The sequence below is a fragment of the Numenius arquata genome, chromosome 17, assembly GCF_964106895.1.
Source record: "Numenius arquata chromosome 17, bNumArq3.hap1.1, whole genome shotgun sequence".
In the NCBI taxonomy this organism is placed as follows: domain Eukaryota; kingdom Metazoa; phylum Chordata; class Aves; order Charadriiformes; family Scolopacidae; genus Numenius; species Numenius arquata.
The window spans coordinates 3,037,901-3,063,490 of NC_133592.1; the positions used below are offsets into that span (position 1 = coordinate 3,037,901).

A 25,590-nucleotide genomic window follows, 5' to 3' on the forward strand; every position below is an offset into this window, starting at 1 on the left:
ATTTTACAGCAGTACCATAATACCCTACTATATACAGCGACCCGGCGCTGCAGGAGCTCTGGGAGCGGCGCCGTCCCCGTCCCCGCGGGGGCTGCAGTGCCGGCACCCCACTGCCAGCACCCCACCGCCTCCAGCCCGGGGTGGGCGGCCGGGGTCTCGCAGGAGCCTGGGAGCTGCTTATGGCTCCCAACAACCCCCCCCACTGTGGCTTGCATGGGGGATTCGGGCTACCCTGCCTGTCCCAGGGGTCCCTCCTGACCAGGCAAGGGGGGAGCGGGGGGAGCGTCTCCCCTCTGCCACTGCCCTCCACCCTGTGCGAACCCAAAGCACAGCTCTGGAGAGCCATTTTCCAGCTGAGGCTGTTCTCCCAACCCTGGCGAGCTGCTGCGAAGCCTAGAAGCAATCCCGGCTACGGGACACGCTGGGGGCGAGCAGGGGGCTGCCATCCCGCTAGTTCTGCACAGGCAAAGGACAGGCTGTGGGGCAGCGGTGTCACCCTCTGCCACCGAGGAGGGGGGGAAGACAAGCTGGGTGTAGAGAAGAGAGAACGAGGGTACTAGCTTTAGCCTTTGGCTTTCAAAGTAGCAGGATTAAATAAACTCCGCCTAAAAATTGAAGTCCTGGAAAGCTGGACATGCAGCGGCGAGGAGGAGGCAGCGGCGAGCGCCGCAGGCACCGGGGCTCCCGGATCAGCTGATGAGCGGAGCCGAGCGGTCGTTCGTCACCGTTGGCTTCAGCTGGACGTTGGCAAAGGGGTTTCTGCGGAGAAAGAGGACGGCAGAGTTTAGCATGAGGGATGGCAGCAGCTGGGGTCTGCGAGGATGGGGCCACCGGCACGGTGAGGGGTGACCTGGTGAGACCCCAAGAAGCTTTTGCTGCAGAGCTGGGGGGGGCGCTGGGCACGCTTCAAGGCTGAGCCCAAGCCCAAGCGGGGCCACCAGCGAGCCCGGAGCCACCAGCCCTGTCCCCTCCATCCACCCAGGTCCAGCAGTGTTTGGGAAGGGGGTGAGGCTGGAAATGCTCTGCCATGTGCAGCCCTCGGGCCGAGCCGCCCCTCGCTCCTCCCTGTCTTTCTCACTTAAAGCTGTGGTGGATCTGAGATGGGCCACCATGTAGGATGTTCTCCCACCACGCTCTCCAGCGGGCCTAAAGCTGGGGCTGCCAAAGCGGGGGTGCTGGGGCCGGAGAAGCTGCTCCACCCCCCCAGGCTGGGTTTGAGCTGTTCCCATGCGCAGGAGCACCCCAAGATCGCCTGACTCTGCGCCGTGCTGCTGTGGGGGAGCAGAGGGCTATGGCTCCTGGGTCCCTGCCTGCCGGGGGACGGTTGTAGCCCCCCTCCCCAGCCAAGAGCAGAGCTTGCAGCCCCATGTCAGCTAGGAATCCTTTTAAGAAGCTAAATATCCAAGAGGCAGAGCATGGGGAGGGGAAGGGTGCCCGGAGGAGCTCGTTAGGGCCACAAGCCCAAGCACAGCCCAGCTCCCAGCACACCAGCCCAGCCCGGGCTGAACCCCGGCTTTTACCTACCTGGGGTGTCCCCAGCGCTGTCCCACTGCCACCAGCGCTCACCGGCTACGGCAGCGCTTTCCGTGGCCAGCCCATTGCCGCGCACAGCATCTGCAGATGTGCAGCCCTGGGCATGCACAGGTCCTGCAGCCGGGACGCGGGGACCACCCTTGCCTGCCCCGAGGAGGTCCCCTCTGTCCCCTGCTGGCAGGAGGTATCACCCAGGGGGTGCAGGCAGCCACGGGGGTACTGCTGGCTGCCCGTGGTGCACAGCCACCCTGGGCTACCTGGAGCCATTGGGTCTAAGCCTGCACTGGGCTCAGCAGCCAAGGGAGCCGCAGAGCCCACCCCTGCAGCCCAGGGCACCCCCTGCCTCTCCTGCCTGCAGCCCCCCCCCACATCCCCTGCCTGCAGCCAGCCCTTCCTCTGCCTCAGCCCTCCCCAGGGACCTGCACGAACCCTCTCTTTTCTGCAAACGGAGGCAATGGCCTTGTCCCTGTGGCTGCGAGCCCCGCTTGGCCCCGGTGCTGCCACATCCCCGCACGTCATGTCCCCTGGGCCACCGGCAGGTCTCTCCCCCCGCCCCGGGGGTATAGCCCTGCCATTCCCAGACATGGGTGCCCATAAAGCGTTAGGAAGACAAATATGACTGTGGGGTTAATCCACTTCAGGAGCAACCCTGGTTACCAGCTACCTCTGCCTGGACCCGGACAGCTTTGGGATATCCCCTGCCACCTCAGGAGGAAGGGGCTCAGTCCCCCCACCCCGGGAAGGGCACTCGCTGCCTCCCCAAGCCCCTCTCCCCTGCCATCCCTCACCTCTCCACGTGCGCTTTCGCTTTCCTCAAAAGATAAATAGCTTTTGCTTAAAAATAGGGTAATTAATTTCCCACCTAATTAATGCAGAGTCTTAGATCACTTTTCCTCCCAGGATGCCAAAATAGGTTCTCAGGACTGGAGGGAGAGGAAAGGTTGCTTTGATGAGTCACCAGGGGTTATTATTTAACTATTTTTGTTCTGGCAGAGGAGAGCCATTGGGACTGGAGCCCGCAGCTCCGGCAGCCGCGGGAAAACCAGCTCACGGATCAAAGAGAAACAGGGAAAGGGCTCTCCTGGGGCTCTGCAATACCGACGACGGGGGTCTCGGCTCCATCCCTGCCCTGAGGCCCCCGGCTGGGGTCGGGACGTGTGCCCAGGGCGGTCTACTACAATCAAAAGAAGCTGCTCAAAAAACTTGACATTAGTGTGGCTCTGCTCTGTCCCACAGGAGAGGGCTGGGGACGGCGACGCAGCGACGAGGCGCTGGTGGGACCCCGGACACCGGCGACCTACAACCAAAGAGGCTGGTTACGGTGAGCAGGGGAGGCGGCAGCAGCAGGAGCAGCAGCTCAGTGTCCCAGGGGAAGCGCGGCCCCCCTCCCAGCGTGCCGGCGGTGCCAGGAGCCGTGCGGATGCAGGGCGGGTAGAGCTAGGGCTCCCGCCACCGGGATGGGGACAAGCGGTGAGCGAGGGAGGGGACACGCTCGGCCGGGTGCAGGGGTGAAGCAGAGCGGTGGCACTGTCCCCGCGCAGCCCCGCGGCCGTCACCCGCTGCCCAGCACCAGCACACCCAGGGCTCGGGACCCCCCCCCACCAAGACCGTCAACTTACTAACTACGGGCAGGGGCACCTCAAAACCTGGCCACTTCAACATCGGGGCTGCAAGGGAAAGAGAAGGCAGGTTGGAGGACACCGGGACGCGCGGGACTCCGGCCCCTTGATGGGAACAGAAGGTGTTGGTTAAGGAGAGGAACCGGGCTACGAGCCGGCGGCCACCCCGGCACGAGAGCCCGCCGGCGGCACCGCACACAGCACCTCCGGGCAGAGGAAGCAGGAGGAAAAAAGAAGAAAAAGGAGGAAAAGTCGTGTTTATTGAGTTGCTGGTGCTGCCCGCCGGCTCCCTGCGAGGAAGGGAAGGAAGGGCACGGCCAGCTGGGGCGGCGGGAGCCACCTGCAGAGAGGAGAGGCAGGGCATGGTGGGGGCTACGGAAGGGAGGGGGGGGCGGCTTCCTTCCCCCCACCCTGACCGTGGCCGTTTTCCCACCGCCGCCGCCGAGGAGCCGGGAAAGCGCAGCCGCAGCCTCGGCATGCAGCAAGCGGCGGCGGCAGCATCTCCCTTGGGATGCGCAGGGAGGAGGGACCCGGCCCTTAAACAGTTTTCGCTGCTCCCACTCAGCAAAGCTGTTTAAAAACCCCCAGCAGGCTAATGCTGAGGGGATGGAGATGGGAAAAAAAAATAAAAATAAATAAAAAAAAAAGGCGGCATGGCAACATGCAATGGGCGATGCAGGCGGTGACGGGCAGCACGCAGGCACGGCAGCCGAAAAAGACACCGAGGCCCAGCTCAATGCAATAAATAAAACTTTTATTCAAACAATAACTCAGTACAGGGCACATTTCTCTCTGGCTTTTAAAAAAGGTTTTTTCAGCACTTTACAATCTCCATACAGGCTTTGCTAGGCTGGGATTTTTTTTTTTTTTTTTCTTCCCCTTTCTACATTTAGTCACTCAGCATGAAATATCCTGGGTTAAAAATCTTTAGCAAAATCAGGACATCGATGCAGGAGGGTCTTGTTACAATATGCCCAGAGGCGAGTATATAAAACAAAAACTTGTCCGTGTGTGTGTCTGTATTGCCAGCAATGTCCTAGTAAACAGGCAATGTAAGAGGTTCTAAAAATCACATCAGAAAAAGAAAGCGTGTACAGCTCTGCGGTGGAGACGGCCACGGGCACTGGAAGGGCTACGGCCGGGCTCGGCTGCGGGTACGGGACCCCAAGCACCGACCCAGCCCGGGGTGGGAGACCCCTGGGCGCTGCCGAGCCCCCGGCACAGCACGGGGGGTGCCTCGTCAAGCCCGGTTTAGGGATGCGAGAGCATCCTCGGGTGGCTCCGCACCAGCCCCCCAGCACTAACATGAGGTAACAATACCTTGCTACAAAAAATATATATATATATTTATAAAACAACCAGGAATAACCCTTCCAGGGGGGCTGCCGGCTGCGCCCCATGGCTGGCGGGACCCCAGCCGAGAAGCAGCCCTTTCCCCGGCGGGGGTGTGGGGGGGGGGAGCTCGGCACCATCCGCTTCGCCCAAAGCCACCGGGGCGGGCACTTGGGTGGAAGCGGATCGGGGCCAAGGGGGAGGCGCGGAGCTGCTGCCCCCCCCTCCTACCCCCCCCGTGGGAACGGCATCCCGGGCGCGGGCATCCCGGATGCTCGGTAACAGTACGGACACCAGAGGCCATGCATATTTTGTTCCAGTCTGGGAGTTTTTGTCCAGGCTCGTGCGAGGCAGCTGGCGTGCAGCCCCGGAGGAGGGAGAGCGCATCGCTAACATTCACACAGGAGTACAAAAAACTGGGTCCCACTAAAGTGTAAACTGCATCCAGGCTGCTTCAAAGCGAGCACAGACCGATCGGCAGTTTCTGCTCTGAAAAGGCTTCAGAAACAAGGGCACTGTGAACACCGGGGAAGGGGTGGAGAAGCACCATGGTTTCCTTGAAGATCACAAGAGTTTAAAATCCAAAAGAAGTAGAGAAAGAGAAACGAAGGGGGAAGGAAAGAAAAAAAAAAAAAGGAGGGCGGGGGGGAAAGAAGCAGAAAGCTCTTCCAAGCAGCAAGGGGCCGCCGCTAGCCAAGGTGTCCTCACACCGTTGATACCAAACTGCCACTGCCGCTGCGGAACAAAGCACAGGAGACTGCCAGAGTGGCCGGGATTGGGGGCACACGCCGCGGGGCAGGACCATGCCCAGGACCCCCAGCCTCCCAGCATGATGCAATGGGAACCGGCGGCAGCACCCCCCCCCACGGAGCGGGGTGGCAAGCTTGACCCCTGCCCGGCACCGCATCGCTCGCAACCCGTGTCTGTGGGTTTTGGGGTTATCAGCCCCAAGAGTGAGACGGGGCGGCTCCAAGGCAGAGGGAGTGGGGATGGAGGAGCTGCGGGTGGGAGAAGGTGGCGGGGAAAGACCCCGAGAGCACACACTCGCCGTGGCCTCGCTACCCGGGTGCAAGTCTGGAGGAGGTTGGGGAGATGCGACCTCTCTCCGGAGACGCACAAGCCCTGGCAGGGTGTGAGGTTGGGGACGCAGGGGCTGGCCCTGGGACCTGCCCTCCCCGGGAGACGCTGGGTCCCTTCGAGCTCACACACGAGACCCCACGCCACGTCTCACCCCAGCCACCGCCTGTCCCCCAGGGAGCCCGTGCAGGGACCCCCATGGGGACACAGCACCACGGCTTCACCCAGAGCCAACACCAACAGTTTGCTTTCAGGTAACGTGACAGGAAGGCGAAGTCTTACCTGCTGACGGACCTCGTCCCGTAGTCATCGAGACCCTGCGGAGAGGAGGGGAGGAAGCACGATGAGGGGTGAGGGGACATGGGCTGTGCCACCCTCAGGTGCCACTGGAGGGTCACACGAACGGACCAAAGTGCATCGGGACCCAGGGATGCCGGGGCCGAGAGCCGATGCATTTGGAGAGGAAAGAGAGATATGGAGATGGTTTAAATGGAATTTAGACAGCAGAGAGTAAAGTTGCACCACTCTCTTGGGAGCAGGACTTTATTCTGGCCAGACAAGGGAAAGCGACAGGCGGGAGAGCCCCGGTCTGCTCTGCCCAGCCCCACCGTGGTGCAGAGCTCCAGCCACTATCGAGACACTCAAAAAGGGATCAAACAGGTCTGAGAGACACCAGTGAAATGTTCTGTGGAAAGAGGTGCTTGTCTGTGTTAACTCCCACCAGAAACCCACAGGGTTTTGGACCATTTTCTCCTTTAGCCGGTACTGAACGGCCTTTGCAGCGGGGAAGGACTGCAGTGGTCCAAGGAGCAGACAGGGACCGGGCTTGGAGGATGTCCCTTGAGGATGTCACTCCCTGGGGGTGAGGACCTGCCCTGGGATATGGCCACGGAGCAACTCTTCTCTCCATGACCAACTTGGGACTGCTCCAGGAAGGACCGGGAGTCACTGGTGTCTGAGCTGGCCACACACCAGGGATCAGAGACCCACGTTCCCACCATCCCAGGAAGTCTCCCAATCACAAAACCCCAAATCCAGCAGAAAATCCTGCTGGGAAAACCCAGCAAACGTCAAGTGGGGCTGCACTTGTCCCATCCCCTGCAGAGACGGCCAGACCCCAGTGGGAGCTGCCACCTCTCTGGAGCTCCCTGCTGAGGGGTTGGGTGCTGCATGGTCACTGCTCCCCCCTCCTCATCCTCTCCTGGCACGTGCCGAGCGCTCCAGGGAAGCCAACATGGCTCATCCCACCACACCAGCAGCTCCTGGGCTAAGCTGATCTCATCCACACATGCATCCTCCCCAATTCAGTATCTGAGAAGCCCTGAGCTCGTTTTGGACAACCGCTGGAGTGGGGAGCCCTGGCGAGGGTCTGCCCCAGCCCCGCTCACCCCAGTGTCCCCATGGGACCGTCACCGGCTTGAATCGGCCTGAGCCAGAGAAAACACTTCCAGCTGCCTGTGAACAGCCTGTTTCTGGTGGGAGGCTCCCATGGAGTCGGCAAGTGTTGTCCTTTGGGGGTTTACGGTGCTGTTTTGTGCCACTCGCTCCCTGTGCCTTGCCCGTTGTGCCAAACTGGCCGCTCCTCCCCGTCCCGCTGCCTCCCTGCATCCCCCGTCCCTTCTCCCCAGGAGAGATGCTCAGCAGGAGACGGGTCCCCGGGCAAGGCACGTGGGTTCCCCAGGCAAAACCAGCCAAACTGCCTGTAAATCCCAAGGGAAACATTGTGTGCGTTCGGACTTACGGCGGTCGACCTAGTGTAAGGCTTGTAGTGAGCGGAGGGTGGTTGGCAGAGGCCACTGGCATAGTCTTTAATGGCACAGCCATAGGGCATTAGGTAGTCCTACAAACAACGGAGAGAGGTTGGAGAGCAGCCCTCCTTCCCCGCCGCGTGGGCTGCACCACGAGAACGCGCTTCAACACGTGTCATCCTTCTGCTTTAAAACCCCCGGTGGGACGGGGACGCCGCAGACACCCGGGGTCACCTTAGGGACCCGACGCCTGGGGTTTCGCTCAAGCATCTCCCGGTAATAAGAATCCCACCCCATCCCGAAGCGGGAGAAGCCCCCGCAGGCTCACCTGGGAGAAGGCGGGCACGGCCACGCTGTACGGCCTCTGCTTGAAGGTGTTGACGCCTTGGCCCGGGAAGCCCTGGGAGGCCATGCCGTAGTCGGGCGGCGGGAGGGCGATGTCGTCTTTGTCCAGCAGGTTGCCGGTGCTGCTGCTCTTCCCTTGCTGCAGGCTGGGGGTGGGGGGTGGGGGATGATGGGACCCAGAGCAGAGCCATCAGCACCAGCCGAGACCCCCGAGCTGCCCATCCACCCCAAAGTCCCCCCCCGAGCCAGGTACCACCTGCCTGTGCTGGGAGTTATTCCTAAGGACGTGCATCGTCTCCTGGGGAAGGGGAATATTCCCACCCCAAGCCCACAAAACTGCTCTGGGAAGGGAGCAGGGACCCACCCAGGAACTCAGCACGATGCTCCTACCTCGCATGGACCCGCTCGCTGCCATCGCTGTCGAGGACCCGCGTGTAGGAGAAAGGAAACCAGCCCCTCCTGAAAGGCAAAGGCAGGGGATGAAGCCAAATCCACGTTTATTCGTGGAGGACCCAGGAGAGGCTGCACCGGTTCGCGGGGATGGCCACAGCACTCACATTTTTGTTTTCTCGCTCTCTCCGTAGTGCCAGCCGTCCCTGGCCTCCGGCACCAGCAGCGTGATGAGGTCGCCCTCCTTGAAGCTCAGGAGGGTGCTGTTATCTCCGGCAGCGTGAGAGAAAATGGCCTGCACCCTCGTCCTGCCGTTCCTCTCGAGCCCTGCGGCCATGGAGCTGGAGCGCGGCAGCGTCTTGTTTTCGGCTGGTGGGAGACAGAGACCAAGGAACGCCCTTCACTCCGCGGCCAAACCCGGGCAGGGGCAGGTCCCTGACCTCGTTTATTTTATCCCAGGTGCCAATTAAGCCTTCAGTGTTCGACTCGCACCTTCCCTACTAATAAGGGGCAAGATCTGGCCACTGCTCTTGGCATCGCACACCGGCCAAAGCGAAGGGAGCAGCCCCCCCCGTGCGAGATTCCTCAGGATTTTCCTCCTGGAAACCCTGCCCACGGGCTGAAAGCCCACCCAGCCAAAAACCTGGCTCCACTCATTTCCTAATCCCTGATCCAGAGGCACGAGCAGCACTTGACGCCGGAGGGATGCTGCCGGTCACCGCCCCATCACCACCCGCACCCCCGATGACCCTGCTCGCCATGGCTGTGATCGGTAGAGCTGGCACCCTGGCACCCCCGGAGCCCCCCCAGAGTGGAGGATGGGGAGGACGGACCCTCACCTGATGCGTAGCTGTTTTTCGGTGGCACGTTTTTGCGAACGGGGAGCGTATTGGAGTAAGAGTCGCTCAGCTGCTTCTGAGGCTGGGGAGGAGATAAAGATTTGGGCTGTGCTGGCTTCATCTCAGACCAGTGGTTGTACCCATCGCTGTCTGGGCCTGAGACTCCGTTCATCACCGGCATGGCCTCCTGCGCCGACATGCGCTACGGAAAGAGGAGAGGAGGGGAGGGGGGAGACGGGGAACATCTTCACTAGGGCATCCCACCGCAGCTCCCACAGCGGGACGCAGCTCCAGGGAAGGTGGTTCACAGCAGAGCAGAGCTCCAGGTGTTGGGTTTCATTTCCCACCGCTCTGGGGGGAGCAGTGGAGTCACCTCTATGTTATTTTACTGCTCCAAGCTGCCTTGCACCTGATAAATCCCTCCTGGGCTCTACTGCTCAAGCTCGTGCCCTAACATCAGGGAGGAGACTTTTCTGAGGGGTCTTTCATCCCATGGGTCACTCCCACTCCAAGCACCTTCTCCCACAGTTACTGGGGTACTTTGGTTCATCCCCACAGCTCTGGGACCAGCCTGGCCATGTGTGCCCATCTCATGGGTTCCCCACCCCCACGGGAGCCCCTGCCCCTCCAGAGCTCAGCAGTCCAGGCAGGATGGGACTCATCAGGCGGCTCCTCCCCATCTCCATCCCAGGCTCCTCCTGCATCCCAGAGCGGTGTGTGCATGGAGATGCCCATCCCTGTACAGGGCAAGGGAGAGGATTCTGCCCCTCTGCTCCGCTCTGGGGAGACACCCCCCCAGTTCTGCCTCCAGCTCCGAGGCCACCAACATCAGAAGGACATGGACCTGTTGGAACGGGGCCAGAGGAGGCCACGGAGATGCTGCGAGGGCTGGAGCTCCTCTGCTGTGAGGACAGGCTGAGAGAGTTGGGGGGGTTCAGCCTGGAGAAGAGAAGGCTCCAGGGAGACCTTCGAGCCCCTTCCAGTCCCTCAAGGGGCTCCAGGAAAGCTGGGGAGGGACTCTTCATCAGGGAGGGGAGCCATAGTACGGTTTTAAACTGAAAAAGGGGAGATTTAATGAGATATTAGGAAGAAATTCTTTGCTGTGAGGGTGGTGAGAGCCTGGAACAGGTTGCCCAGAGAAGCTGTGGCTGCCCCGTCCCTGGAGGGGTTCAAGGCCAGGTTGGAGGGGACTTGGAGCAACCTGGTCTGGTGGGAGGTGTCCCTGCCCAGGGCAGGGGGTGGCACTGGATGGTCTTTAAGGTCCCTTCCCACCCAAACCATTCTGTGATTCTATGATCAATGACAGCCCATCAAAAGGCAACTTGCTGAGGACAACGGTGACACGGCCAGGGCTCGTCCCTCCAGCTTTGCTCAGAAGGGCAGGACAACTTCCACCACAGAGATACTTACTCCTACAAAAGGTGCCAGCTCCGGGGGGACAGGGAGAGGTTTGGCACCAGGGATGGGGTCAGAGATGATGAGGTTGGATTTGGATGTAGACAGAGGGCTGGGCATGATGGTGCCGTTGCTGCTGGCAGCCATTTGCTGCATCAGCTGGATGGCGCGGTCCGGGATCTTGTTGGGATCCGAGCAGGACTGCTGCCACAGCGGCAGCTTCTGCGTCAGCATCTCCTTCCCCTGCAACAGAGAAAAATGAGGTGTGAGGGCACAGGGGTGTAAGAAAAGCCACCCAGCCCTGCACCCCTCCCTGGGAAGCACCGTGTGGATCCGGAGCTGGCCTGATCCTGGATACAAGATCGATCGACTCCTCTGTGCATGGCACAGAGGAGATAAAACACGGAGACTTACCGCTGCCAGGCTCTGACAGCAGCTGAGCCAGGAAGGCGTCATGAAAAATGGAAAGGAGAGAAGGAAAAGGTAAAATTCATCTCCCCAGCTTATTCTGAGACATCCCTGGGGCAGCTCCAAGAGTGGAGGGGCCATGGGAAGCTGAGCAGGGCGCTGGGCTCGTCGGGAACCGCACCGTTCGACCGAGCAGAGAAATAAAACCTGACCAAAGGCTCGGCAGGGGACAGCCCGTACTCCCTGCTGTCACCCAGGTCCCCAGGGATGAGCCTCATGCTTAGGGCTGTGGCCCCATCAGCCAAACTCTGCTGTTCCCTGCCCGAGGGCAGGACCTGCAGCCATCCACTGCCATGCTGCGAGCCAAGGGGGGGAATAAAAAAAAAGATGGAGCTAAACGTGCCCTTATTCAGGTAACACACTCTCGTCGTGAGAGTGAGCATCCCATCGTGTGACTCTCCAAGGGAGGAGATGTCCTGAACCATCCAGGGAGGTTATCCTGCCCCTCTACTCAGCCCTGGTGAGGCCCCATCTGGAGCACTGGGACCAGTTCGGGGCTCCCCAGTTCAAGAAGGACAGGGAACTGCTGGAGAGGGGACAGCAGAGGGCTACAAAGATGATGAGAGGCCTGGAGCATCTCTCTTACAAGGAAAGGCTGAGGGACTTGGGTCTAAAAAGTCTGGAGAAGAGAAGGCTGAGGGGGGATCTGATCAATGCCTATAAATACTAACGGGTGGGTGTCAGGAGGATGGGGCCAGTCTTTTTTCAGTGGTGCCCAGGGACAGGACAAGAGGTAACGGGCACAAACTTGACCATAAGAAGTTCCATCTAAACATGAGGAGGAGCTTCTTTCCTTTGAGGATAGCAGAGCCCTGAAACAGACTGCCCAGAGAAGTGGTGGAGTCTCCGTCTCTGGAGACATTCAAACCCCCCCTGGACACGTTCCTGTGCAACCTGCTCTGGGTGGACCTGCTTTGGCAGGGGGTTGGAGGAGATGACCTCCAGAGGTCCCTTCCAACCCCGTATCATTCTGTGATTCTCTGTGATTCTGTGATCCCTTGGCTGCTTCCCCAGCCAAGCACACGCTGAACCCCAGCCCCTGCCCAAAGACATGCCACAAAGAGCAGCAGAGGAGAGGCTCCGGTAAGCCCCATGGCTAGTGTGCCCGCTGGCTCACCCGCAGCAGAGCCGCGTGGCAGAGGGCGAGCCCATGCCTCCGCACAGCTTCACAACTGGTCCCATCCGGAGACAACGCGGTCCCCCCGTATCGTAAAAACCCTCTAAAGCCAATTTCAAAGTCCCAGAACGTTTCCCCGTGATCGGCCCCAGACTGTGGGCACTGCCAGCATCCCGTGGGCACCGCAGGCGGCAGCGGGACGGCGTTTTTAGCCGGCAAAGCCCACGCCGGCTGCCGGGCTGGTGCGGGGCCGGGCGCCCACGTCCCACATACGCCCACCGCCCTCTGGACCAGCCACCTGCAAAGTCCTTCTTTGCAAAAAGTCACCCTCCACACGCTGCTGCTGCAAGAAGCTTTTGGTCCCACCGTGCCGCAGCCGCGCTGCAGGTGCCGGCACCCCCGTGCCTGCTGACCCCCCCCCCCCAATCCCTGGGGGGGATTTTCCCCCTCCTGCACTACAGCAGGAGTTCCCATATGCCGAGCACCGATGCAGCCCGCAGTGCGAGGACTGCGCTGACTAATCCAAGCTCCTTCTCCTGCTCCCCGGTGCCAAGCGCGGCGGTGACAGATGGGTGCTGTGAGCGACGGGGGGTGGCAGTGGGGAACAACCAGAACGGGAGCAGGATGCTGCGGGAGCAGCGCCGGCGTTCCCAGCCCTCATCCGGATGGATCCTGCTCTGGACCAGCACAGGGAGCCACCGCTCCCTGGGCTGGCTGGCAACAGCTCCAGCCCCTGGCCCAGGAGACGTGGGCTGGCTAGGAAGGGGCAAGAGGGGTTTGGGGCACAGGTCAGTCTGGTTTAATCCCCACCTTTGCTAAAGCCGGGGGTAAGGCCAGGGTTGGGGTGAGCCTTGCCGGGCAGGCAGCGCTGCTCCGACTCCGAGCGGGAACGTCGCTGCTCTGCACTACTTCTGTTTTTGCACATCATCAGCTGATGCAGCAGGTCCCTGACATGTCAGAGCCCTCAGATCTTGGTGGCCACCACACGCAGGAGAGGTGAACTCAGCCCTGTCCACCCACCACGAGCTCTTCCACGCACCACGGAGAGGCCGGCACTGCCTGGAGGGTGGGATACGCTGCCAGGCTCTGCCCTCACCCCCACCACGCTGGCACCATCGTTGGTCCCATCCACCTCCTGCAGCCAGAAGCTGCTTTGAAACGCAGAGCAGCACCCATGGGAGACGTGCACCCTCCTCAGAGGAAGGGCAGCACAGCCCTGCCTCTCCCAGCCTGGCAGCATTGCTGGGGCACCTTGTCCGTGGGGCACGCACTGGTATAGTCCCTTCCTTCTGCCCCCCGAGCCGCAGGGGCTCCACCAGCTGTGGATTTCAGGATCTCAGCCTGCTCTATAGGCAATGGCTTGTGACAGGAGCATCCACCCAGTGACGGGGTGGCCAGGGACCCACAGACCGGCGGCTCCGGTGGGACCGACTCACCTTGGCATGGTAGGTGATGGCACTCTTGGCTACCGCGCACTGTTTCTCTACCAGGAAGCAGAACCGTCTCCTCTCTTCCGTGAGAGCCGTCTTGTAGCCGTCGGAGACGTAGTTTTCCAGCTCGCCTTGCTTGTTGCTGATGGCCTCGATGTACTGGAACAGAAAGAGGGGCAGGGAGGTGGGTGTCTTCACCGCTTTCCCCCCCGAGTGCAGGGCAGGGGATGCCACAGCATCCTCCGGAGAGGGGTCAGCGGTGCAGCCGTGGGGCTGGCGGGGGGCAGGGGGCCCGCGGGGGGAGCTCCCCCAGCACAGGACAGGCACACGTGTGCCTGCGCGGCCCCTCCAACCCGCCCTTACTCATCGGGCCCCCCCCCTCCCCACGCAGAGGCGCTGACTCAGCGCGGGGGCTGGCAGCGGCGCGGGCGGCGGGACGCGCTGTACCGCGAGCAGCCGCCCTCTCACCAAACGGGCACCGCATCCTCGCCGAGGCGCTCGCCCCGAGCGCCCAGGGCTGGAAACAGCCCCCGCAGACCCCCCCTTCCCTCCCCCCAGCTTGTCCCGGCCACCCACCACAGGGCACAAACCGCCCGGGCTGGACACCCCCGGCCCCTCCTCTGCTGAATCACCGCTTGCTGCCCGTCGCTGCCTGCAAGGAGGGGCAGGGGCCGTGCTGCCGAGAGCTGGGGGGTCACAGGTGAACCCCTCCAACCATCACCAACATTAAAACTACCGTCAGTGCTTTCAGTTGGAGTTTGCCGGTCAGCCGCAGGGTAAGCGGTGCAGGGGACATGGGGACAGTGCCAGGGCAGCCCTGCACGCTGGCACAGCACTCCCTACCCGGCCGCAAGCAGCAAGGGGGCTGTCGGGGTCCCTCGATGCCGCACCCTGGGGTTGCACAGACGCCGGGCTCCTGCCAGCGCTGGGCAGAGATACAGCAGACACAGCAGCAGGAGGCTCCTCTGCTGGCACGGGCTCCTGCTCTACCTAGGAGACTTCTGCCAGCACAGCGGTGCCACGCAGGGCTTTGCCAGCACCATACGGGCCACGGAAGTGGCACCTGGGGCTGAGCAGGGTAACCTGGCTGCTCAGGGTGACTCCTGCGATGCCAACCTGGCACAGGGGGGGGCTTCAGAGCAACGGCGGGGACCACAGGGCTGCTGCTCAGCCACACCATCAGCATCCCTGAGCACGGAGGATGTGAGATGCCCCCAGCTCTCCAAAACCAGCCACCTTCTCCTCCCTCAACATCCTGGGGATGTCCCCAGCTCCTCTGCAAAGAGCTTCCACCCTTGATGTGGCACTGGGAGAGCAGCCACCCAGCCTCCGAGAGGAGCATCTCTCCCTGCATCGCCGTCCTGCCCCGCAACGCCCCGTTGCCACCGGCTCTTCCCTGGGACGGCAGCACCACACTGGAAAGCCACAAGCAGCCGTGAGGACCAGGCACTGCCAAACCCGTTTCAGAAAGTCTGAGCTTCCCCAAGAAGGGAATTAAACTGGAAATTCAGGGCCCAAAGCAGCTTTACTTTGTTCTTCATGTTTAACGGTTATTTTTAGCATGCTACAATATTTATTAGCAGACACATAAAATGGAACAAACCTCAACAAAGCATCGAGATTAAGTGACATCTCAGACTTCAAAAGGGGGCTTATTTCAGAGCCGGAGCCCCTACTGCTCCCACCCTGCTCGGAGCATCCTCCCTCGAGAGCGAACCCCACGCAGAGGTCCTGCTGGACCCGGCACGTTTTGGGTCTCCCCAGAGGCACCAACATGGATGGGGGGAAAGGGGTCTAGGAGAAATAGGTAAAAACCCAGTTTGCAGCCAACGACCCTGTTTCAAAGAGAATTTTTTTCCACCCAGATGAGAAAATCCAGTGTAAACACCTGTGTTTAGGAAATAAATGAAGGTAACCGAGCTGAGGCCATTGGGTGTAGAAGCAGAAATAGTGGAGGTATTTGCATCACCCCCAAGTGAAACTGTGGAGAGAGCTGGGTCCGAATGGGGCTGGGAGGCATATATGGGAGGGCACTGGGGAAGCCAGCAACAGGCTTGGGGACACTGGGCAGAGGCGGCAGCAGCCCCGGGCACGTGCCTGTGGGGATGGCGGGCAGGAGCAGGCGGCCGTGGGAGGATGCGCTCAGGGAAAGCATCGCTCCCCGCAGTGGGCTCGGGACAGAGGCGCTGCCGGCAGCATGCCGCCTCCTCCCGGGTATTATTAGCCCCGGGAACAGCACAGGGACAGAGCCCAGAGGCGTCAGCCTGGCAGTGGTGATGGGGAGCCGGGAGGGAAGGATGCTCCAACCCGGAGAGCCCCCAGCTCCCCCAGGGTCTCGTACCCCAATCCCTCCATCGCAGCCCTGCTACGCCCATGATGGACTGAGCCCCGCTGTCCCCACACCCCTGCACCACAGGCAGCTCCCGAAAAAGTTTCCTTCCCTCCTCTCCCGCGGGATGATGCTCCCCCCTCCTGCAGAGCCCCATTTCTGGAAGGAAACCCAACCATGGCAGCACTCGAAATAGCAGGAGGGCGGGAGCAAGGGCAGCCCCCGACACCCTAAACTCATCCAGCTTAATTTCCTAACTGGGCCATCGAGAAGGAGAAGGTGAGGAGTGAAACGAGTCCACCGCCGGCTCATTTAGTTCAGGAGCACAAGGAGCATCCCCGCCGTGGCTCAGGCACAGTCGTGCCCCTGGGAAGCCCCCCCTGCCCCCCAACACTCCCCGCACCCCAACACAGGGGGAAAGCCTTCCTTAGCAAGGTTAGATTTTGGGTTTTAATCACAATTTAAATAGGTGACTTAAAGTCTTATTTGCATCCCTGATTTTAATCTTGTTTTGCAAGCATACTTTCAATTATTTCACTAAAGAAAGGCTTGCCTTAATGGCTGCAGCCAGTTAGAACATGTCGATTCGCAAGCAGAGAGCCTATGCTCTAAATTTAGTATTCTCAGCGCTTTATATACTTTATGTAAATATGCCTGATGTGCCATTGATTTATTCAGAGCTTTGATTTTTACACGTTATTACATTACAAAATGGCGAGCAACGCTTCTTGTTCACTCGACAGCTTTCCTTTCGGATTTGCTCAAGATGACAATGGGCTTTCAAATAATGCATAGAAAAGACAATTTAAATAAAAGCCTCGCTAAATATGCTGGATACACAGGGGAAAAAAAAATTAAAAAAAAGAAAGACACAGAGCACGAGGTAAGATCTCTCTGCTGCAGGTCAGGGAGAAGGACCGTCTCCCGTCAGCGCGGGGAGCTGATGCTTGAGCCCCCATCGGGGCCATGGGGCTCACGGTGGCTGCTCACATCGCCGTTCCCCAGGGACGAGGGGGGGTGATCCTGCAGCCACCCCACACTTTAAACCCCAGCCAGACACGTTTCTTAGCTTGGCACGACCTGACAACAGGCGTAAGGGCTGGGGGAAGGTGCCTCCGTGCTGGCCCCGGCGTGCCCAGGCTCCGTGGCATCCTCTCCAAGTCCTCACCGACAAGCACCTACCGCTCCAGCGCTGCGTTTTAAATTCAGACCTCGATTTAGGCTGCCAGCTTCAAATTCAGATTTTAAGCCTAAATACAATTCCCAGTTTAAAGGAGGAAAAAAGCCCCCTATTTGTGAGCTGAGCGCCCGTGGGGCAGGAACCGGCCGGGGTGGCGCTCGTGGTGTCACGGTCGTGCCGAAAGCCAGAGCAGACGCCGGAGCCACCCAACAGCTCCAGAAACCTTTTCTGGGTTTCTAGGTTGGAGAGGCCTCAAATAACTCCCCCGTCTCCCCCCCCACCTCCGCCTCCCAAACACATCCACTTCCAATTCACCGGGAGCCGCTGACCTAATTAGCAATGTCAGCACGTGGCCGGGAGAGGGTTTGGTTTAAGATGCTGCCGGGGCTCAGGGTGGCAGCCGGCAGAGGTGGGGGGGCTCCTGCCTGGGTCCAGGGAGCCCAGGGACCCTCGGTGATGGTGGCCCAGCCAGGGACCCGCTGGTCCAACCCCTCCCGGCTGCCCGATGCCCACAGAGGGGGATGAGCGATGCTGGAGTAAAGCTGGGCAATCTCCACTCAGAAGCCAGACCAAGTTACCCCAACGGGTCAAACGGTGAATTAGGAGCAAGAAAACATGAAAGAGGAAACAAGATGCTGCAAAGTCCTCAGCTGGAACTGCCACTGTCATCCAGGGCACACAAAGGCCCTGCCACTCAGACGAACGTCTTCCCAGTGCCACTCCAAAGCCGACAGCCAGAGGGGTGTGGAGATGAAAAAGCAGCTGAGAAATGTCAGGACCTGAGCTCTTTTCAAGTGCAGGCTGCCGTCACCGCAGCTAGCGCAGGTGAAACAGCAACATCATTACTGAACTTCAGTCAAGCCTTTAATAACCACCCATCCTTACTGGGGGGAAAAAAAAAAATGAGCTCAAACCATTCTATCCAAGCCAAGAACGTGCCAGCCGCTCAGAAGTATGAGCCAAGGGCAATGCTAATCACCACCGCGCCGAGACCGACTGCAGAAATCATCATTACAGATCTTTATCAGCGATAGGATGCGTCTGCCATTGCCAGAAACACAGGCTGAGCGAAGGACCGGCTGCGGGGACAAGAGGGAACCAAGCGCAGGCAGCAAGGCCACCTTTCAGGGGCCACTGGCTTTGCCAGGGTGGGCACAGAGATGAGTTTTGAGAGCAGGAAGCCAGAAACGCCGCAGGGGAGCCCACGGTGGGCATCAGGAGAGATGCTCGGCTCCAAGCACCGGGATCTCATCCCAGGGAGGGACGGGACAGGACAGGAGAGAGGGAAGGGAGAGGACTCTGAGAGCCCTGCCGGACCGATGCGGCCGGCTGAAATACCCAGAGGGTGTAAACACCAAGAGAAGGGAGGATTTATTTAGGGAACCACAAGGGAGAATAATTAGAAAGTAATGGGATAAAATAGGAAAGAAGTTAGGCTGATTAAGAGAGGAAGAGCATCTAAGCTCTTGATTAGTCTCAAGGAAAAACAGCTGAAACCCCACTGCAGCATCCAGCCAGCGAGGAAAGCAAGAGCCTGGGGATCCTCAGCCCCGACGGCTCCTGAAAAGGAGAAAGCTCTTCCCTATTCCCAGAATTTGCTCTTTGTGTGGAAGCTGGGGGACCCTGGAGCAGCCTCGGGGGAGACACTGTCCCCTCGGGCCACCTTCAGCCTCCATCATCACCCCAGTTACGGCTGGAGAGGGAGGCTGGGGGTTTGTTTAGCCAGACAGAGCGATGCCGTGTTCGAGCCCTGGGATATCAGCGGTGCTTCCCAGCACAGCACGGCCAGGAATTGGACCGGAGCTTGGAGATGAGCCTGGGGGTGACCTAAACTCTCTTGTGATAAGGCAAATAAAGCAACAAACCAAATCCTCTCCCGCAGCAGAGAATGCCCATACGTGGATCACCAAGGGGAGCAAGGACAAAGCCCCCCTGCGGAGCCACGGGACCCCACATCGCCGCAGCCACCCACCGTCGGACGGCTTCTGTGCCTCTGGCACACGGGCACCCCGACGCTCTGCACCTTTTCCAAGCAGCAGACAAACCCCCCTGCCCTGCACAGGTACCCACATCCCCATCCTGGTAAGGTCTTTTAGTGCCGGCACCCACTGCGCTGCCCACCAGCCTCCATCAACCTGCGGCCAGAGATGCTGGGATGCTCATCGGGATGCTGTGACACCATCGCGCTGACGGTTATCAAAGGTGAAATAACAAGCAGAGCGGATCCGAGGGAGCACAGCCCTGACAGCTGCCCTGCTCTGAGGATGCCAGCCTTCCCTTCGCCCTCCCCCCCGCCCCCAGCCCTGAGAAGGGCTGTCTCCCCTCCTTACGCTGCCTGTCTCACACATCTGCTCACCGGGGCATCAGCCGCATCCTTCCCCGGCTCCCGTGAAGCGCCATCCACGCACACACGTGATGTTATATAAAATTTACAGGGAGCAAAACAGCAGGCAAGCGCTTTCTCCCGCCGGCTGTGCGGGGGCTTCAACCATCAGCTACTTAAAACGCTCCCTCAGTACAGGGACACCCCGGATCGACGGCTCGATGCACAAGGTTTGGTACCAAAACGCTCACCAGACCTGGCCCTGACCTGCGCAGGCACGGGGACAGGGAGTCCAGCTTTCCAGAAGAGTCAGTTGAGGCATCTCAACCCAGAGGAAAAGAAGTTTAAGATTTCATTTTGCATATTTGTAGCAGCTGCTTATAGATTTGTAGAGCTGGTTTTGGGAAGCCAACGCTTGGTGCTGGAGCCTGTAGCTTACCCGGGGTGGAAGGGACACTGCCAGCCACGGTGGTGGCGCAAACCCACCCCGGCCACGGTGAGGAGGAGACGGAGACTCCCCTCCTCTCGGTGCTGCCTCTTTCATAAGCACTCACAGACCACAAAGCCTGAAAAAAAGCTGCATCAGCGTATGGCTCTTGCGGCACCAGGTCTGGAGAGAAGAGGGGCCAGTGTCCTGCCAGAGTGAGGTGAGCTGAAACCCCACCAGCAACCAAAGCTTCCCCAGATGCTCGGGGCTACAGCCCCACGGTAAGAGTGGCCAACACCTCCAGCACACGAGCACAAAATAAAGAGAGGCCAAAAAAAATACTGGAAGGGCTGAACTCTCCAATAAGGTCCTGAGACATGAGCACCATCGAGCTCAGGCTGGCACATCCCAAGGGGGGACCCCTCTCGGTCCCAACCTGGCCATGGCATGAAGGACACTCAGCTGCTGTCCCCGACCGGAGCGGCTCATCCTCAGACCTGATGCAGCTCCCACCAAGGCTTTCACGGGCGATTCCCCTCCTGGCACCCACCGACCGTGTTTGCTGGGTCCGGACGCCCAGCCTAACCCAGCCAAAAGCACGATCAGACCTGGGGAGAGTTACCTGCAGCTGAGCTTTTACATAATTCTTCCCTATTTGACTTTTACATAAGCCCATGTAACCTGGTTTGTGCAAACTCCTTATCAGTTAGAGCTTCTTGACCTACACCTAAAATTATTTCTCCTGAGGGGAATTACCAAAATGAGGTTTCAATTACAAAAGTTTAGAAACCCACCCCTCCACCCCCAGGTTATTTGGCACAGTGGTGTTTAATGCTTAAAATATTCCCATGGGAGTGGGTGTAGGTGTGGATGAGACCCCTCTGGGCAGCAGTCGCCAGCAGAGCCGTGCCGAAAGCCCTTTTGCCTGGGTCAGGCACAGCCCTTTCACCGCAAACAGCCGGCCCCAGCTTCGCGATTTAGCCTGAATTACACCCAGCTTCGCCTCGGCCCGATGGAGAAACCCGATGGCTCGTGGCGTTAATATGATTTGATAAATAGCTCGAACCGACATAACTTCATTGTTGAGCTGCTGATTCAATCAAGGTCCTAAAACCCATCGTGACCTTGATTTCATGGCTTGATCATAACCAGCGTTAAATGAAATTACAGCAGTTTAGGCTCCTCGGTGATTGTTTAATCTTAATACTGTTTTCATTTTTCTTCGTGAGAGACATGAAGTGAATGGAATTGGTTTATTCTCCCGGTTTTCAACACAGGTCAAAAAAAACCCTCAGTAACTACATAACTAGGATGAGACATTTGAGGCAGTTTGGTGTCTCAGCTTCCATTCCTCACGTATAACAAAGACTCTGGACTGATTCATAAGGAACAAAAAGCCTGGCTTTATTGCGACGTTCAGCAGCCACAACCCACAACCACGGCATCTCTCTTGACCGTGACAGACAAAGCTCTGGAGATGGAAAATCTCTCCTGCAGCCTAACTGCACCTGGAGCTGCTTTTAAGCTACGTGAGTCGTCTTCACGGAAAACCACAAGGTGTTTTAAATCCTCAACCATTTCAATCCTGTGACGCTCGTCCTCATCTATTAAACCCCATAAAACAAGTGCAAGAGACGGCGGCCAGGGACTTGCAGGTGACGTGGGACTTGCAGACAGCCCTGGCTCAGCTCTCTCCATGCAACGAGCGGCTGATGAAGCTCAGCAGAAACCTCCTGCAAGTGTCTGTGAGCATCGCTCCACCACCTCATCCCGAGCAGACCTCCCAAAGCTACTGCTCACCAGCCACAAGGTAATTAGTCATGTGCGGTGCCTGCTGAATATCAGCATTTATTTCTGCTTCATAAAGGGGGAAATTCTGAACTGAGGAGTCACAGGTGAGATGTTTGGGCTGTTTTACTGGGTTTTCTGACCAATCTAGCAGAGCACGGAGCCTGAGCCACACTGGAATCCTGGCCTGGGTGAGGGCTGTCCTCTGGCATCAGCAAACCAGAGCCTGAACAGCCCCAAACCTCCTCTCATCTCAGAGCGAGACGTTACAGAAACCTGGAGCTCCCCGAAGGACAGCACTGCCTCTCCCACCCATCTCACTTGCAGGTGATGACAAGATGTGGTCGCTCAACAAGTGGTGAAGAAGCAGAAAGGAGCGATTCTGCTTCCCGTAGCATTAAATATGAAGAGGGAATGATGACAGAGCACCAGACTCCTGGCTGCTGACTGCTACAGTAGCTTAAGCGGATGAGTCTTCAAGAGAAGAGTAAGATGCGATCGCATTATTGAAGGAGATGACTGATGCAGCCACCAGGACGCTTCCACCACCAGCAGCTTCTCCCACGACGAGACAAGTAATTTGCAACAGCCCATTAGGAGAGCTCCATCCACTTGGCGGCCGATCGGTCTGTGGTCCCTAGGCACCAGCCTGATGAAGTCTGCAGCTTCCCGCAAGCATCACGAGGTGCCTTCAGCCTCCTCCTCCTTGGCTGCCGGGGGTTTTTACAAGCCGGCCTCAGGGGTGGCTCTGGGCCAGCTAAACAAACCGAGCCGCACGCAGCGCAGTTCTCCGCTTTAAGCAAGTCGAGAAAGGTTTTTGTGGAGCAAAACCCCCACGGTGAGACACCAGCAGCCCTGCAGATGCTCTGGCTTCGTGAAGCCCCAGAACAAGGCTCCCTCCTTGGGACGGTACCAACACCCGCTGAACCCACCCTTGGAGCAATCCCCCCGCTCTCCGATGCCCGGGCTGTAAGAACAGCATCAAGGGTGGACCCTCTTTTTCCATTGAGAGGAAATATCAACGTCGCAGCCAGCAGAGAACAGAGGGAAAACTGCCCTCTTGCCTGAATTCAGCAATTTAAGTTGGTGTTTTGATCACAGGAGGGGGAAAAAAAAAAAAAAGCAGCGAGCAGTTGAGCAGTCTCATAGCTCTTTAAGCTCAAAAGCCATCATAAGGCTTTTTTCAGAGATAAGCGCTTCCTAAATACTTACTGCTGAAAGATTAAGAGAATGAAAGCCTGATCCTGCTTCCCTGCCCAGCGCTAACAGGACTACCCCATCCCTGCCACATCAAACCACCGCTCCTCTCCCAGCTCCGTAACCCTGATCAACTGGGATGGATCTCCTCCTCCTCCGACGCCGGGTGTGGGATGGGGATCCCTTCACGGCACCAGCCCGGGGGGGGTTTGGCAGGAGCAGGGTGGCTCTGGCAGCGGTTCTGCTCTGTTGTCCCTATCAGCAGCTTTTGCAGGTGGGGGATAACAAAGCAGGTTTGATTCCCCCCCCCCCTCCCCACCCCGAGTTTCCCCACGCTGCGCCTCGTTGCCCAACGGGGCTTTTCTGGCTCAGCAGGAATGGCAGAGCCAGGGCTTGCGGAGACGCCGCCGCTCTGAAGGGGCTGAAGCTGCTCAGCTCTCACAAAGGTGCCACCCTCCGTGTCCCCAGTGCTGCCCCCACACTGGACAGCCACGCTGGGACCCCCGCCGTGCCTCCTCGGACCAGCCCGGCACCAGCTTGAGAGCTGGGAGGGCAGGAGCTCAGCGCGGGGTGGATGACTGCAGGCGTGATTTTTCTCCTTGAGTGCTTAATTCTGATTCACTCCACCGGGAGAATGACTGATTTCCCAAATTTTAAGCGCGATTAAGAATGTCACTTCCCCAGCACAACCTCCACCGCAACTCTCTGCCGATGACTTCAGCTGCCACCCCGTACACAGCCCCGGCGAGGAAAGTGCCACCAACATCTAGATCCCCCTCCGCAGACACGGGTCACTTTGACACGGTACCGGCCCGCGGCATCCAAAGTAACGGATCCCGGTCCCAACATAACGCAGCCTCTCGTGCCTCAGAGACAAAACTAGGGAATTTCTGCCTTCAGGGTCCACCTTCCCCTTTTCAAGGTACTACTCGCGCTGCAGTCACTCAAGAGACTTCACTCGAGCAGCAGCACCAGGGCTTTCAGCCAGAGCGGGTTCGCAGATAGATGCAGCAATTTTTCATTGAAATTTGCCGTGTTCCAGGCAAAGCTCGAACCACAGGTCGCAGACTTCAGAATTCACGAACCCCTGCTGCAAACGCATCAGTACCCCGGGGTGCCGCAGCCCCCCGGCACATCCCGCTCCCGGCACCAGCTGGGATGTGCCCTGGATGCTCTGCCGACCTCCAAACCGTGCCCACCCCACGGCACCACCCACCCAGGAGGGACCCCAGCCCCTTGCAGCCGGGACCCCGTGAGCACACGGCGCGTGGTGGGTGAGTGAGCCCCCACACCGCGATCACACCGCGGTGATTCACCGCAGACGCCCCCGGCCCGTGCCGCCGCCACCACCCCGGCGAGCTGGGGGAAGGGGCGCCCCGGCAGCAGGCACAGACAATATTTAAGCAAAACACCATCCAGAGGAAGGTGGATCTGGCACAACAGAAATTAATGATCTTTTTGGGTTCATTCATTAAGGGAAAAAAAAAAAAAAAAAAAAAAAAAAGCAGCACCAGGAGCCGTGGATTGAGCAGGGTTAGTCACCACCGCGCCGCCCGGCACAACATCTGCCGTCGCAGCCTCTCCCGGGGGGGCCACGAGACCATCACGGGCTGCCACCCCCTCCCTGTCCACACCTCCCACGCCCCCCCACGCTCCCCTAATGCTGCAGCGCCCGCTCCTCTGAAAAAAAAAAAACAGCAAACCCTTATCTAAAGGCTCGCAAGGTCCCCCGCACCCTGCAGCATGTGGTACCGAGCACCCCCTTGCCCCGTGTAGGAGGGCAAGATGCTGTGCCCCCCCTGCCCTGGCCGGGGTCATAGAATCATAGAATCATTCAGGTTGGAAAAGACCCTTGGGATCACCGAGTCCAACCATCTACCCTACTCTACAAAGTTTTTCCCTACACCATATCCCCCAACACCACATCTAAACGGCTCTTAAACTCATCCAAGGATGGTGACTCAACCCCCTCCCTGGGCAGCCCCTTCCAGGGTCCTTACCTGCAGCTCCTTGTCCGAGTACTTCTGGGGGTTTTTGCTGCCTTGGCTCTTCTTCCGAAGTTTCTTCAGCTCTGCCTGGCACTTGTCGAGCGAGTCCCCTTTGCTCCTTTGCTCTGTCTGGTATTTCTTCAGCGCAGCCTGGACGGGGAGAGGAGAAAACTCTGAGCAGCCGAAGCCGAGCCCCTGCTGGAGGGTCAACACCCGGAGCAGGGCATGACCCGAAATGCCATTAATGAAGTGCTGAGTGTCTCCCTGCATTTAAAACTGGGACGGTACAAGCAAGGAAACCAAACTGCTTGTCGCTCGGAGATGCTACGCCCTGTTAGAACTGCCCCCTGTTTCTCGGGATGCGAGGTGTGGGGCGGGACGGGGTGCCTGCTCCCCACACTCATGGCAAGCGTGGGGGTGTCCCGCACGGCGACCTGCTCTTGGCTCCCTCACTTTTTTGAGGGGAACGACAGCGCAGACGAGGTGAACACGTTTTCGTGGCCGCCTTTTGGAGATTACACCACGCTGAGAATCTGAGCTGTTCAAAAGCATCTTAACGAGAGATGCATAATTGATCCTGATGATTCTGTTCCCCCCCCCCCGCTCCAATAAGCAAAGCCCCTCCTGCCTCTTGACTCCTTGCCTTGCTCTGGTTTAGTGTAAATCTGTAAGCAACACACCCCCCCGCCCCGGGACTCTGGGAGAAGTAGGACCCCCACATCCCGGAGAGTAAAAAGGGGCAGCGATAGTCTGAGACTGGGGAAAATGCTGTTACACGTGTGATGGCCAGGGACCCCTCTGGAACCGGGGACAGGAGCAGTGCCCGGGCACGACCCTCCCCACGCAGGGAGCAGGGCAGCAGGAACGGGAGACGCCGGAGCCGGTGGTGCCGGACCACGCGAGAGCACAACTCACACTCAGGTACCGGGAGTCCAGCTCCACCTTCTGCTCCAGCTGCGTCAGGAGCTCGTTGTGGAAGGACTTGAGCTGCAGGAGGAAAGAGAAAAAACACGGTTCCTTGGAGAGGGCCGGCAAACGCCGCCCAGGGAGAGGGGCCGTACAGAC

The 25,590-nt window shown here is 59.2% G+C and overlaps 1 protein-coding gene across 4 annotated transcripts in view; it reads right to left on the reverse strand.

The window, feature by feature from the left end:
• Window positions 1–689: 689 nt before the first annotated feature.
• The window catches only part of BAIAP2 (BAR/IMD domain containing adaptor protein 2), a 46,918-nt gene continuing 22,017 nt past the window's right edge, over window positions 690–25,590 (reverse strand). The window contains exons 5-14 of one of the 4 annotated variants that reach the window (XM_074160413.1): window positions 25,441–25,512; window positions 24,538–24,675; window positions 13,300–13,452; window positions 10,294–10,521; window positions 8,884–9,085; window positions 8,212–8,413; window positions 8,045–8,113; window positions 7,638–7,800; window positions 5,844–5,878; window positions 690–759 (exon numbers count right to left, since the gene is read on the reverse strand). In XM_074160413.1, coding sequence (XP_074016514.1) covers window positions 690–759; window positions 5,844–5,878; window positions 7,638–7,800; window positions 8,045–8,113; window positions 8,212–8,413; window positions 8,884–9,085; window positions 10,294–10,521; window positions 13,300–13,452; window positions 24,538–24,675; window positions 25,441–25,512 — 1,332 coding nt within the window. Of the gene's footprint in view, window positions 760–3,172; window positions 3,201–5,188; window positions 5,220–5,843; window positions 5,879–7,637; window positions 7,801–8,044; window positions 8,114–8,211; window positions 8,414–8,883; window positions 9,086–10,293; window positions 10,522–13,299; window positions 13,453–24,537; window positions 24,676–25,440; window positions 25,513–25,590 lie in introns of those variants that run through there. The other 3 variants (XM_074160415.1, XM_074160414.1, XM_074160416.1) reach the window with 3 other exon arrangements.